Source organism: Mastomys coucha, unplaced genomic scaffold (genome assembly GCF_008632895.1).
Source record: "Mastomys coucha isolate ucsf_1 unplaced genomic scaffold, UCSF_Mcou_1 pScaffold15, whole genome shotgun sequence".
In the NCBI taxonomy this organism is placed as follows: Eukaryota; Metazoa; Chordata; class Mammalia; order Rodentia; family Muridae; genus Mastomys; species Mastomys coucha.
In genome coordinates, this window is record NW_022196897.1 from 161,036 (window position 1) to 173,535 (window position 12,500).

Genomic DNA, 12,500 nt, shown 5'->3' on the forward strand with positions numbered 1-12,500 from the left:
CACCACCACTACCACCACCACCACCTCCACCACCACCGCCACCACCACCACCATCAACACCACCATCAACAACAACACCACACAAAAGACCCACAGGGAATAGTCTTAGTTGGGTGTGTTGCCTCCTATCTAGAATCTCAGGCCATGAGAGGATGAGGCAAGAAGATTGCTGTGAATTAGAAATGATCCTGGGTTACACAGTGAGTGTAGATTATGCTCAGTGGCTAAGAGCACTTGTTTCAAGGGACCCTGGTTCAATTCCCAGTGCCCACATGGAGGCTCACCATCTCCTCAGGCACCCGCATATGTGATGCACAGACGCACTTGAAAGGAGAGCACTCATACATATAAAATAATAAAAATAAATCTAAAAGAAAAAACACAACCAAAGAAACTCCCAAAAAACCTAAAGTGTTATTAATCTCCTGGTTTAATAATAAAAAAAATTGGTAGAAAATTGAATTCCTATGCTGGAAGCCATATCCTCAAACAGGAACTGCATCTCTGCACTGGTTCTAGCTCTTTTCTCTCTCTTACTGCCTCTGCATTTAGCAACAATAGTTTCTCAGTGCACTAAAGATGGAGTGTGAGAGTGTCTTCCTGACACAATGGGACTGATGCACACATGGGCTCTCTGAGACTTGGGCATAAGACCTGAGCCAGGCCAAGCTAGATGGGATCCCCGCACGAGGGGGAGAGTGGACAGTGTCCCTAACCAAGAAGCTAGCTGATTTTTTCATCTATTTCCAATCTTTACTGTTATTTTCATGTGTTCACAACCCACTGGGGTTTTCTGGATCCTTGAGAATTCCTGAGATCCTTGCCAGAAGTTCTGAATCTATCTGCAGTGAAACTGTATTTCAAGTGTGGTATTATATCATAGCATTTATATTTAATTTTTAAATTTTTCTGTTGTGGCCTATAAGTTTTTTGTTTTCCTATTTTACAGTCATGATCTACAAAATGATGCCTGGACAACAGACCACAAACACAATAGGAGCTCAGCGGGTTCTATCGCCTATTGGCACCGTGGCTGTCTGAGTGAGTCTGCTGGATGCTGTTTGCAAAGCAAAGATGCCTCTTGTAAACCTGTCTCTTCAAGGTGAAAACTCTTAACTGATATTCAGTGATATGTGACTGCTCTTTTTCCCCAACTGATGATACAAAATGGAAGACTTAGTCTTCCATGGAAACATAATGAACTACAAACTATGGACTCACTTTGGACTCACTGCATGCATGTGTGTGTGTGTGTGTGTGTGTGTGTGTGTGTGTGTGTGTGTGTGTGTGTGTGTGACAAGGTCCATCTTGGTGGGTTTTTTTTTTCTTAGAGTCTGTCTACCTTGTTTTTTGAAGCAGGGTCTCCTGGGACTTGTGGCTCATCCATAGGATAGGATGGCTGCCCAGTGTTACTTGGGATTATTCCTGAATCTCAGTGGTGGAATTATCTGAGCATACCACTCTACCCTGCTTTTGACTTGGGTTCTGGGGGGATCAAAATTAAGTCCTTGTAGTACTGCAGCAGACACTCTACGGAGTAAGCTGTCTCCCTACCCAGCTAGTGGGCACTTGCTCATTATGGCTTCCTTGTGGTACTAACAACAGCTCCGGTGTTGGTAATACATGGGAAGAGTAGGCTTCTGAACTTGATAAATACCTAAGTATTTGCCAATATTAAGCATTTTCTTTGTCTCATCTTTGAATAACTTAATTCCTTCTCAAGACTGATGATAATAATTTTATTGAGAAAAGACTCTCAATGTAGCTCCAGTTGGCCTTGAACTCTCCATGTAGTTCAAGCTGGTGTTGAAGTTACCATCTTCCTGCTTCTATTGCAAGAGCATTGGAATTCCAGATTTATGCTCTTATGTTCAGCTCAATTATTTTTTTAAGCACACACTCATTTTAATTTAAATACTGACTAGTTTTCAGAATCCAAGCTTTTGAGGTTTCTTAGCAACTCTTGATGAAATTGTTAACACTAAAGAAGATTTCACTCTAAGCAATGCTCACAGAATAAGGTGTCATTTAGTATTAAGCAAGGTAGAATCTTTTCCTGACCAGTTTGCATGTCTACCATAGGGAGAGGAAAAAAAAGCATAAGATAGCAAGTCCTGACTGCCTGTCAGATTCAAATTTCTCACCTGTATAGAAGAAGCAGAAAGTATTACTTCTTCACAGATTGTAAGATGAAACTACTTTTAAAAACAAATATATAAATATACATACACAGAGGCATATGTATATACTTAAATATAATTATACAAATGTATATCTCTAGCTACATGTTTATATTAGTGACAGGAAATTTCTGATAGTGCACTCTTCTTTGGCGGCAGGCTTCCAAGAGGCTAATAAGCAGAGACTGTAGGAAATGCAGCCATTGTGGCTACAGGTGTGGGTGCATGTGTGGGTGTAATTGTGGCAACTGTTCTAAGTTGTTAGCCTTATGGTGATCTACTTTTTCTGTAAGGAATTCAAAGTGTTGGTGTAGGTTCCAGTCTGGTTCTTCTGTTAACTGTTGTTTAAACAGCCCCTCAGTCACTAGTGATTTCCTTCACACACACTGTGTCTTCTTTTTCTTTAAGATTTTCTTTTCTTTTATGTATATATCAGTGTCTGCACACACACACACACACACACACACACACACACACACCTGGTTCCTATAGAGTGCAGAAGAGGTCATTGGATCCCCTGGACTAGAGTCAAAGACCACCGTGAGTCAACACGTGAGTGCTGGGAGCTGACTTCAGATCCTCTTGAAGAGCAGTCACTGCTCCTGATCACTGGGCTATCTCTGCAGCTGGGTCTTCTCTATAGGAGAAGGAAACTGTGATCTCCTCTCAGTGGCCTTCACACTGGGATAGAATTCTGTGCTCCAGGCTGAAATGGACACTTTAAAATCCTCTCCCCTTCCCCAGGTACAGTGCTCTGATGACAGGCCCTGCTTCATCCAGTAGCCCTTCTCTCATTTTGGGAGGATGTGATGCTCAGAGTGACAGGAGGAATCTACACTTTTCGTTTGGACCATGTGGGCTTAGGAATTCCCCAAGGCACTTCTCATCCAACTCTCAGATAAGAAGTAATTGTAAACAGACAGAGTAACTCCAGCTGTCCTATGCTATGCAAGATGCAAGTGGCAGGGTCACCTTCTAGATTCTTCACTGGAAACATTGTCAAGTTACTTGGGAAAGTTTTGACTCCAGGAATATCAGTGCTATCTATTAAAAGGGCAGTCTGATTTGAAAAGGCCAATTATCATTTTCATATTGTGTCACTTAACAGTATTTTTAAAAATAGCCCAGTTTGCATTGCGGCTCAACATTTAAAGAAATTAGTATTCACATATGCATGTCAGAAAAGTAATTAAATGATAAAAGCCTAAAGTGGCAAGTTATCATAAAGACTAATAATTACATTTTTTAAATTATGCAGGGAAAATAAAATTTTTATTGAAATTGCCTTTTTGAGACTTTGTCATGTTTCTCTCTTATCTAAAGTTCTAAATTTTTGAAAGACTTTTCAAGAAACCATCTGATACATTAATGTAAAATTTTATTTTTGAAAATTTCCTCCCAAGGAAAGGGAATGAATAGGCCGAGTTAATTATGCAAAGATCTGTGTGTGGCATTCTCCGAGACAACTTGTACATGTGTAAAATGTTTTGCAAAGTCCTTTGATGCACATGCTTGCTTGTGTATTTCAACTATAAAGTAAAAAGAAATTTGCCTAATGTCCTTAAGGCAATAGAAAATATGTGACTGTCTTTGATCAGAGCTACCTGCCTCAAATGAGTTATGACCAATGTCATGTGGCTCACTTGTAGTCTGTTTTGGCAGTGGAAATGAAAAAGAACATAATGCTTGGTGGTTCTGAATCCAAAGTTTATTACTATCACTGTTTTGTATAACTCAAGAATTATCTTTTATTTATCATAGGTATGGGGTGGCATGGTTGTAATCCCAGTTTCAGGAGGCAGAGGCAGAGGGATTGTGAGTTTGAGGTCAGCCTGGGCTGTGAGTTCTTGTCTCATGCTAGCCAATGTCTTCCTTCCTAGATTCTGAAATAATATGCAATATCTAGATCCATTAACACAGTAGAAAGGCTCTATATGTCTTAGGGTAAAAAAAATTCTATATTGTGGTTACCACAGAGTCACCTATACTGCTGGGGTTGCAGGTTAGCAGTCTGTGCCATTTGATTATGACCTGAAATCTCTAGTGGGTGAGTAACCTCTAGTGATCTTGGTTTAGCACTCTAACCTAGTGATGCACGCCTGGCTAAAGCTTCCAGACTTCTCCTCTTACCAGCCATGTGACCCTGGGAAGGCTACTTAACCTCTGTGCCTCTGTCTGCTCCCCTGTAAACCATAGTTGATAATAACCGTATGTAACCCACAGGTTTGCTTTAAAGATTAAGTAAATCACACATGAGCATTTATCCTCATGCCTGGTTGCATGGTCATCATTCAACAGGAGCCTGGCTCTTTGTGGACAGACAGGCCTCTCAGGAAAGGCTGGATGTTCCTTAATGTTTAGAGAGAACAGTTCTGAAATAGTCTGTTCTGATTCAACCAAAGTATCAACACAATACAAAAGGAGGCCATTAATAAAGCATACAGAGTTATTGCTGACTTCAGCTAAGTAGAATAAACATAATAAATAACTTATTAGGAGAGGTTCCATATGAGCTGCCCATATATCACTGAATTTTCAGGAAAGAAAGGAGACTTTGTCCAATCCTTTCATCTCACGCAGGAGGGAATTCAGACCCATGAAAGCTCATTTGAATACAGCCAGTTCAGCATAGAATTGGGCTAGGGCCTCCTGACCCCATAACCCTGCAGACAGAATACAGATACTACTTTAATGAGGAACATCAATCCTAGAATTGTTTTTAATATGTGGATTTGGAATCTTACAGAGCATTTGGCTCATAGGTAGTTTTCAGACATGAATCTATGAAACCCATAAACATGCTTCCCCACATGTTCTCATACTTTGGCTGATGTTTACCAAGAGTGAAAAAATAATTCTCCATTGGCTTGCCTCTAATTTCAACTTTTGCCCAAGATTAGTAATTATATATCTGAGAGTAGGTGGGAAAGGATCAAATGAGCAGAAAAAAGAAAAATCAGAATAAAAGTCTTAAACCCTAATTAATTCTCCCAAACACTAAGGTTAGAAAAAGTGTTTTAAGAAGCATATTAGCTAGATCATTACATAGTAGCAAGATGGACTAGCAGAGGTTGCTAGGAGGAAGGTAACATTGTAGATTATAGTGACCTGAGCATCCTCCCTCCAAGTCCATGGCCACATGGACTCTCATGACATGACTTGACTTAGAATAAAGACTTCTGTGGACTCTAGGGCAAGTTTGAGATGACATTATATCATTTTGGGTGGGCTATAAATCGAAGGATAGTGTCCTTAAAGAGACAGAGAGGAGGGCTGAGATGATTCAGTTGGCACAATGCCCACCTTGTTAGCTAGAGTTCAAATCCCCAGCATCTATGTTAAAAATGTAACTGTGGGTTAGGGCTGGCTGGTGCCCTCAGCAGACATAGGGCACTAGCTCTGCAGCCAGTCCCACAACACACAGAGGAAGCTCTGCTCCCAGGGGCTCTAGCAAGCCCAGGATCAGAGGTGAGGAGGACACAATATCTGTGCCAACACCAGGAGTAACTGGGGCCAACAGGACTCAGGCACACATGAACTCTGCCAACCCAGTGGCTTGGATTGCTTCCAGTCTGTCTGGGACGGCCAGTGCCCTGAGCAGACCTTGGGAGAAAACTCCATAGCCAGTCCCAAAACACCCAGAAGAAGCTCTACTCCCAGGTGCTCTAACAAGCCCAGGATCAGAGGATCTCAGAAACACAGGATCACAGAGACAGCTTGACTCTGAGGAGTTCTGACACAACCAGGATCACAGGAAGGACAGGTTCCAGTCACATTTAGCAAGGGCAGGTAGCACTAGAGATAACCAGATGGTGTGGGGCAAGCGTAAGAATACAGGCAACACAAACCAAGGTTACTTAGCATCATCAGAAACCAATTCTCCCACCATAGCAAGTTCTGGACACACCATCATACCAGAAAAGCAAGATTCAGATCTAAAAATCACTTCTCATGATGATGATACAGGACTTTAAGAAAGACATAAATAGCACCCTCAAAGAAATACAGGAGAACACAGGTAAACAGCTAGAAGCCCTTAAAGATGAAACACAAAAATCCCTTAAAGAACTACAGGAAAACACAACCAAACAGGTGAAGGAAATGAACAAAACCATCCAGAATCTAAAAACGGAAATAGAAACAAGAAAGAAATCAGAAAGAGAGACAACCCTGGAGATAGAAAACCTAGGAAAGAAATCAGGAGTCATAGATGCAAGCATCAGCAACAGAATACAAGAAATAGAAGACAGAATCTCAGGGGCAGAAGACACCATAGAAAACATTGAAACAACAGTCAAAATGCAAAAAGCAAAAAGCTCCTAACCCAAAACATCCAGGAAATCCAGGACACAATGAGAAGACCAAACCTAAGAATAATAGGTATAGAAGAAAGTGCAGACTCCCAAGGTAATGGGCCAATAAATATCTTCAACAAAATTATAGAAGAAAACTTCCCTAACCTAAAGAAAGAGATGCCCATGAACTTGCAAGAAGCTTACAGAACTCCAAACAGACTCAACCAGAAATGAAATTCCTCCCATCACATAATAGTTAAAACACCAAATGCACTAAACAAGGAAAGAATTTTAAAAGCAGTAAGGGAAAAAGGTCAAGTAACATATAAGGCAGGCCTATCAGAATTACACCAGACTTCTCACCAGAGACTATGAAAGCTAGAAGATCCTGGGCAGATGTCAAACAGACACTACAAGAACACAAATGCCAGCCCAGGCTGCTATACCCAGCAAAACTCTCAATTACCATAGATGGAGAAAACAAGATGTTCCATGACAAAACCAAATTTACACAATATCTTTCCACAAATCCAGCCCTACAAAGGATAATAGAGGGAAAACACAAACATAAGGAGCAAAACTACACCCTAGAAGAGGCAAGAAAGTAATCTTTTAACAAATCCACACAAACCTAATTCCACCTCTTACAACAAAAACAATAGGAAGTAACAATTACTTTTTCTTAATATCTTAATATGAAAATTTATATTACCAACATATCCTAATTGATTGAAATTCAAAAATATGAGGAATTAGAAATTTGTTGATTGTCATCCAAAGGTCTCTCTAATTTGGTAATTGGACAAATAGGTCCAATATTGTACAATTCATATACACTTTCAGCTTGTTTGTGACAGTGTCTTGTTGTGTATCACATAATGGTCTTGAAATCTTGCTTCTCCTATATCAGCCTCTTTATTAGTAGTATTGTTTATTTGATGTTTTTACACTATACTATGGCTTTCAGAACAGCTCAGTATTTATACAGCCAAAAGAACAAAAGTAGACAATTAACTTGGGAGGTGGCTTGTAAGAGAACAACAAAGAGTGAGACTGAATGCTTTGCTTGACATTTGTAACTCTTGTATCAAGTTTGAAGAAGAGGACTTTATAAGTTATTCTTTCTCTGAGATGAATGCTTTTCCAAATTATCACAGCCAATGAACCAGATTCTTACCCTCACCTAATGTCTGTGCAACCCTCCAAGCAGAACCATTGTTCATTGAAACAGTTGGTAAGTGGCTTTATGGATAGACCATCTTAATACACATACCATTTCTTAAATGAATGTAACCTGTTCTCTGTGAGCTGAGAATAAAGTCATTCACTCAAGTCAAATAGCTTTGACCATAGCAGAACGTCTGTATTCAAAAATCGTGCCTACAATTCATTCCTTGGTGCAGCAGAACTGTCAACTCTCAGCTTAGCTATGATGGAGGTAAAATCCTTTGGTGATGTGAGGGTCATTGAAGTATAGCCTTATTACAATGAACTCCAATGTCTAAAAATTATTCTTATTTTGGGTTTGCACCACAGTAAGAGCCAAGATTTTAAGCTCTACTAAATACAAAACAAACAAACAAACAAAAAGACTTTATATATTTTTGTTCATTTAAGAAAATAGTAGTAGTGATGTATTATTTTGAAATATACAGTTAATATGTTTAGAGTTATTTAAAATTTATATTGAAAAAACATGTATTTTCAGTATTGCTGTAGATAAGCATCTACATAAGACTGTTCAATTGATCATTGTTTTATATCAAACAACTTTTATAGTACTCATTTTTATTGCTATAATATTTTTAAAATTTCAAAGAATATGACAAAAGGAAGGTATTGCAGGTATTGAAGGGGGGTCTCTGGGAGGAGTTGGGGTACAAAAGGGAAACAATGTGATTTAATTTTATTTACTTAAAATGTGTTTTTAAATGTTAACAAATTCAGATAAATTGAAATCATGTAACTTTCCTCATCACAATGCAATAAAACTTAAATCAAAAAAAGAAAAAAAGTAGCTGTGGTTGTGCACATCTATAATTCTAGCCCTGTGGCGTATGTGGGGGTAGAGTCAGGTAGATTCTCTGAGATTGTTGATCTGTAGGCTAGTCCATCAGTGAGTTCTGGGTTCATGGTCTGCAGGCTAGTCCATCATGAGTACTGTGTTCAGCAGGAGACCTTGTCTCAAAAAGTAAGGAGAAGAGGCATATTGGAAGACACCTGACTTCTACCTCTGGCCTGCATATGCATGTGCACATACATGTAAACACACATGCATGCATACACAGACAGACCCTTATACACTACTGTATCACTCACAAAAGACAGAGAAAGAAGACACAAGGCATGGGTGAGGTGATAAAGCAACTGAGGTTCAAGTGATGTTCACAAGCCAATGGAGGCCAAGAAGATGAGAAGGTGGAGGATAACTTCTTCTTCAGTGCTCCTAGAAGGACTTACATCTTTGCCACATTGGCTTAGGACTTCTGATGGTTGGGGGGGGGCACATGGTGTGTGTATGGTATGTGGTGCTGGCTATGGTATGTGTGCATATGTCCGTGTATGTGGTGTGTCTGTGATATGTAGTGTGGTGTGTATGTGTGTGTGTGTGGCAGATGGTATGTGGCAGTATGTGTGTTTGTGTGTTTGTGGTGTGTATGGTATGTGGTGCTGGTGATGGTATATGTATATATGTGTGGGGTGTGTGTGTGTTTGTGTGTGGGGTGTGTATGATATGTGGTGCTGGTGATGGTATGTATGTATGGTATGTAGTATGTGGTATGTAGTGTGGTGTGTGTGTGTGGTGTATGGTATGTCGTGGTATATGTGTTTGTGTGTGTGTGGTACATATGGTATGTGGTGGTGGTGATGTGTGTGTGTGTTTGTGTGTGTATGATATGTGGTAGTGTATGTATATGTGTGTGATTTGTATATATGTGTGTATATATGTGGTGTGGTGTGCTATGTGTGTATGGTGTAGTGTGTCTGTTCGTATGTGTTGTATATATGTGTATGGTATGTTTGTTCAGTATGTGGTACAGTGGTATGTGTGAGTGTGTTGTATATGTATTGTGTGTGTGGTATGTGTGGTGTCTATGTTAGTGTGTGTGTGCATGTGCATGTATGTTAGTATATGTGTATGTGGTATGGGGGGTATAGTATGTGTGCTGCTCGAGATTGAACCCACATCCCTGTTTATACTACATAAGTGCCCTGTCACTGAGCTATATACTTTTAGGCTTTGATTTTTTTTCCAGACAGGATTTAAAAATTTTTTTTGATGCAAGGTCTTTGTGATTTGGGTCAGACTGTTCTTCAATTCAATGTTGACTTCAAAACACCATCTTCATGCCTTAGCCTCTGTAGTGCTGGGCAGTGTTGAAGAACACTGGCTTAAACTTGAAAGGCTGAAGTACCTGAGCGATTTGGTCTCTCTGAACTACAGTTGATTCATCTGTAATATGCTGTTTATATAATATTATGTTTATGTAGTGACCTTATAAAGATTTGAGAGTTAAGTAAGATGCATTGGAAGTGGAAAAATTACCTTCTTGTTTGTTTTATAATAAAAGTTAGGGACTAGTGGAATTATCAAAGTATTTTTAGTAATGGAATAGGTGAAAATTCAGAGACCCCAAATTCTATATTAATAGGTAGACAAAAGGATTTTCTTTGTCACATGAGGCAGATAAATTTGCCTAGTTTAGGAGGTAAAGTATGGGCAAGATTAGACTGATTTACAACTTCCCGGAACAGTAAGATCATAACACAGCAGTATTGTTTAACTGAATTTAATTTTCCTGATATAAGGAGACACACAGCGCTTGCTCTGCAAGCATGAAAAATCCACATTCACTCCACACACAAAAGCCAGGCAGGTGTGGTGGTTCTCTGTAATCCCGGGACCTGAGAGCGAGACCAGGGGGATCCCCAGAGCTGGCTGAGTAGCTAAGCTTAGCTGTGATTCAAGAGGTTCAGCAACAGATCCTGCCTCAACAAATAAAGGAGGAGCTCAATGGGGAAGACACTCCACCTCAACTTGTATATGCTCACACAGATACACAAGCACACAGAACTCTCTCCCTGCCTCAAAGCTCAATGAACTTCTCTGCTGCACAGATTGGCAAAGCAGTGAGAATCCTTCAAATTCAAAAGATCCGAACTCCACTGCAATGGTTGCCTGGCTAAGACTTGAGCTGCATGGCTGCTGTCTGAGAGGGACCTTTAGAATAATCTTGCTATTTCTATTTGGTGCTGTTTGTTTAGCTTTCAGGATGTCGGACTGTATGTCCACTCTCCACACTGGCTCTACTCTGGCTGTTCTCTGCCCGACCATCCAGCAGTGAACCAAGTCTTTCCTCTTATTATCAGGAACTCAGAAGAGTTAAACATTTTTTCCCCCGTTGCTGGAAGAGGTGACCAGGAAGTGAAATCAGCAAGATTGTTCTAGAAATTTTTTCTTAGAGGGCAGCAGTACAACTCAGACTCCAGCCAGTCCACCAACATCTCAGCAGAGTTTGGATCTTTTGAATTTGAAGATTGCTCACTGCTTTGCCTATCTGCAGCAGAGAAGTCCATTGAGCTTTGATGTATGGAAAGAGTGGTGTGTGTGTGCGTGTGTGTGTGTGTGTGTGTGTGTGTGTGTGTGTGTGTGTGTGTATGTGTGTCTGTGTCTGTGTTTGCACTTAGTTGGAGTGTTTTCACCAATTGCTCTTGGCTCATCTCTTCGATAGAAGTTCCTTTGAAAATATTTGAATTCTTAAATTTTAAAAATTAATGTCTTTAAATTTAAAACTTGAAAAACATTCCAAAATAAAAACAAAATGAAAAATCAGGGCTAGGGAGATGGCTCTATCAGTAACCTGCTTGCTGAACAAGCATGAGACCCTGAGCCTGGATCCCCGGCATGCATGTTAAAAAGCCATATATCATAGTATATTTATGCTGTGCCAATGCTGGTGGCAGCGGCAAAGGACTTTGGAGAGAGGTGGCCAGCCAGCTTAGTGAGCCCCAGGTTCAGTGACAGACTGTCTCACAAAATACAGTGGAGGATGATGGAAGAAGACACCCTACATTGACCTCTGGCCTTCCAATATTATATGCACACACATGCATAACAACATCAATAGCACATATGCGCACACACATGTGCAAATGAAAATTTCTTACACAGGGGCTTGGTGCTAAGCTTGGTGCTCCTCTTTCGGGGAGCTTGTGGGTGAGTGGTGTGTAAGGTATCAGTCAGTGGATCAGTGACATTCTTACCTGGAGGAAGGTGTGGGCCCACAGTCTCGATCTGACCTTCAGGACTGCGCTTTCTCCTCCTCCCAGACGACCCACTGCACAAGAGATTTGCAAGCAGTCAATGTTGGTACAGTTCTGCAAAATGCAATGGCAGAGGCAGAGCATTAGTGCCTTGAATGGCAGTAAAGAGTCAATGCTAACATCATGTTCTTTCTTCAGTAGACATCGCCTTGCCTGCAACTCTTATTTGCTCCACGAAATCTAGGGAAAGAACAAATTCCTTGAGATAACTGAGACAAAGAACAGTTAGCAATGGTTTGACATTGAATTCCCTGGTAATAGAAAGGTAAAAGTGGATCATAAAATACAGTTAAAGACATGCTCTTCTCTAAGGGCTCCATCTTTCAGTAGCAGCCAGTGAACGTTCTCTCAGAGCTTGGGAAGACGTTTCTCAGAGATGACAGAGGCACGAGGAAAACCCAGAAGACTTTGCAGAGGAAGCTCTTGAGTCCACATCTCCCCAAAGACTCAGTTACTGTCTCATTGACAAGTAATTACTCCTCAACACTCTTTTCTGTCCAATCCATTTCCTGATCATAGAGCTGATTATTACAAGTTCCATTCATTAATCTGCTGTTAAACCAGCCATTTACCCATCTTACAAGGGATCTCCTTTTAAATACAAGACACACAATATGGAAAGTTTTCATGATGAGGACTTTCTAACTATCAAATCTCTCTTCTCATTGGATCCTGGTTTCCACAGGCTCACATATTTGAA

At 40.3% G+C, this 12,500-nt stretch overlaps 1 protein-coding gene and 1 long non-coding RNA gene across 2 annotated transcripts in view; one reads left to right on the top strand and one right to left on the bottom strand.

Moving 5' to 3' along the window:
* Window positions 1–1,094, top strand: part of LOC116089711 — a 95,874-nt gene extending 94,780 nt beyond the window's left edge. Inside the window, exon 3 of the long non-coding RNA XR_004118452.1 lies at window positions 950–1,094. This is a non-coding gene — a long non-coding RNA (uncharacterized LOC116089711). The remainder of the gene's footprint in view (window positions 1–949) is intronic.
* Window positions 1–12,500, bottom strand: part of Itga8 (integrin subunit alpha 8) — a 215,301-nt gene that overhangs the window by 19,146 nt on the left and 183,655 nt on the right. The window contains exon 27 of the mRNA XM_031369028.1: window positions 11,741–11,854. Coding sequence (XP_031224888.1) covers window positions 11,741–11,854 — 114 coding nt within the window. The remainder of the gene's footprint in view (window positions 1–11,740; window positions 11,855–12,500) is intronic.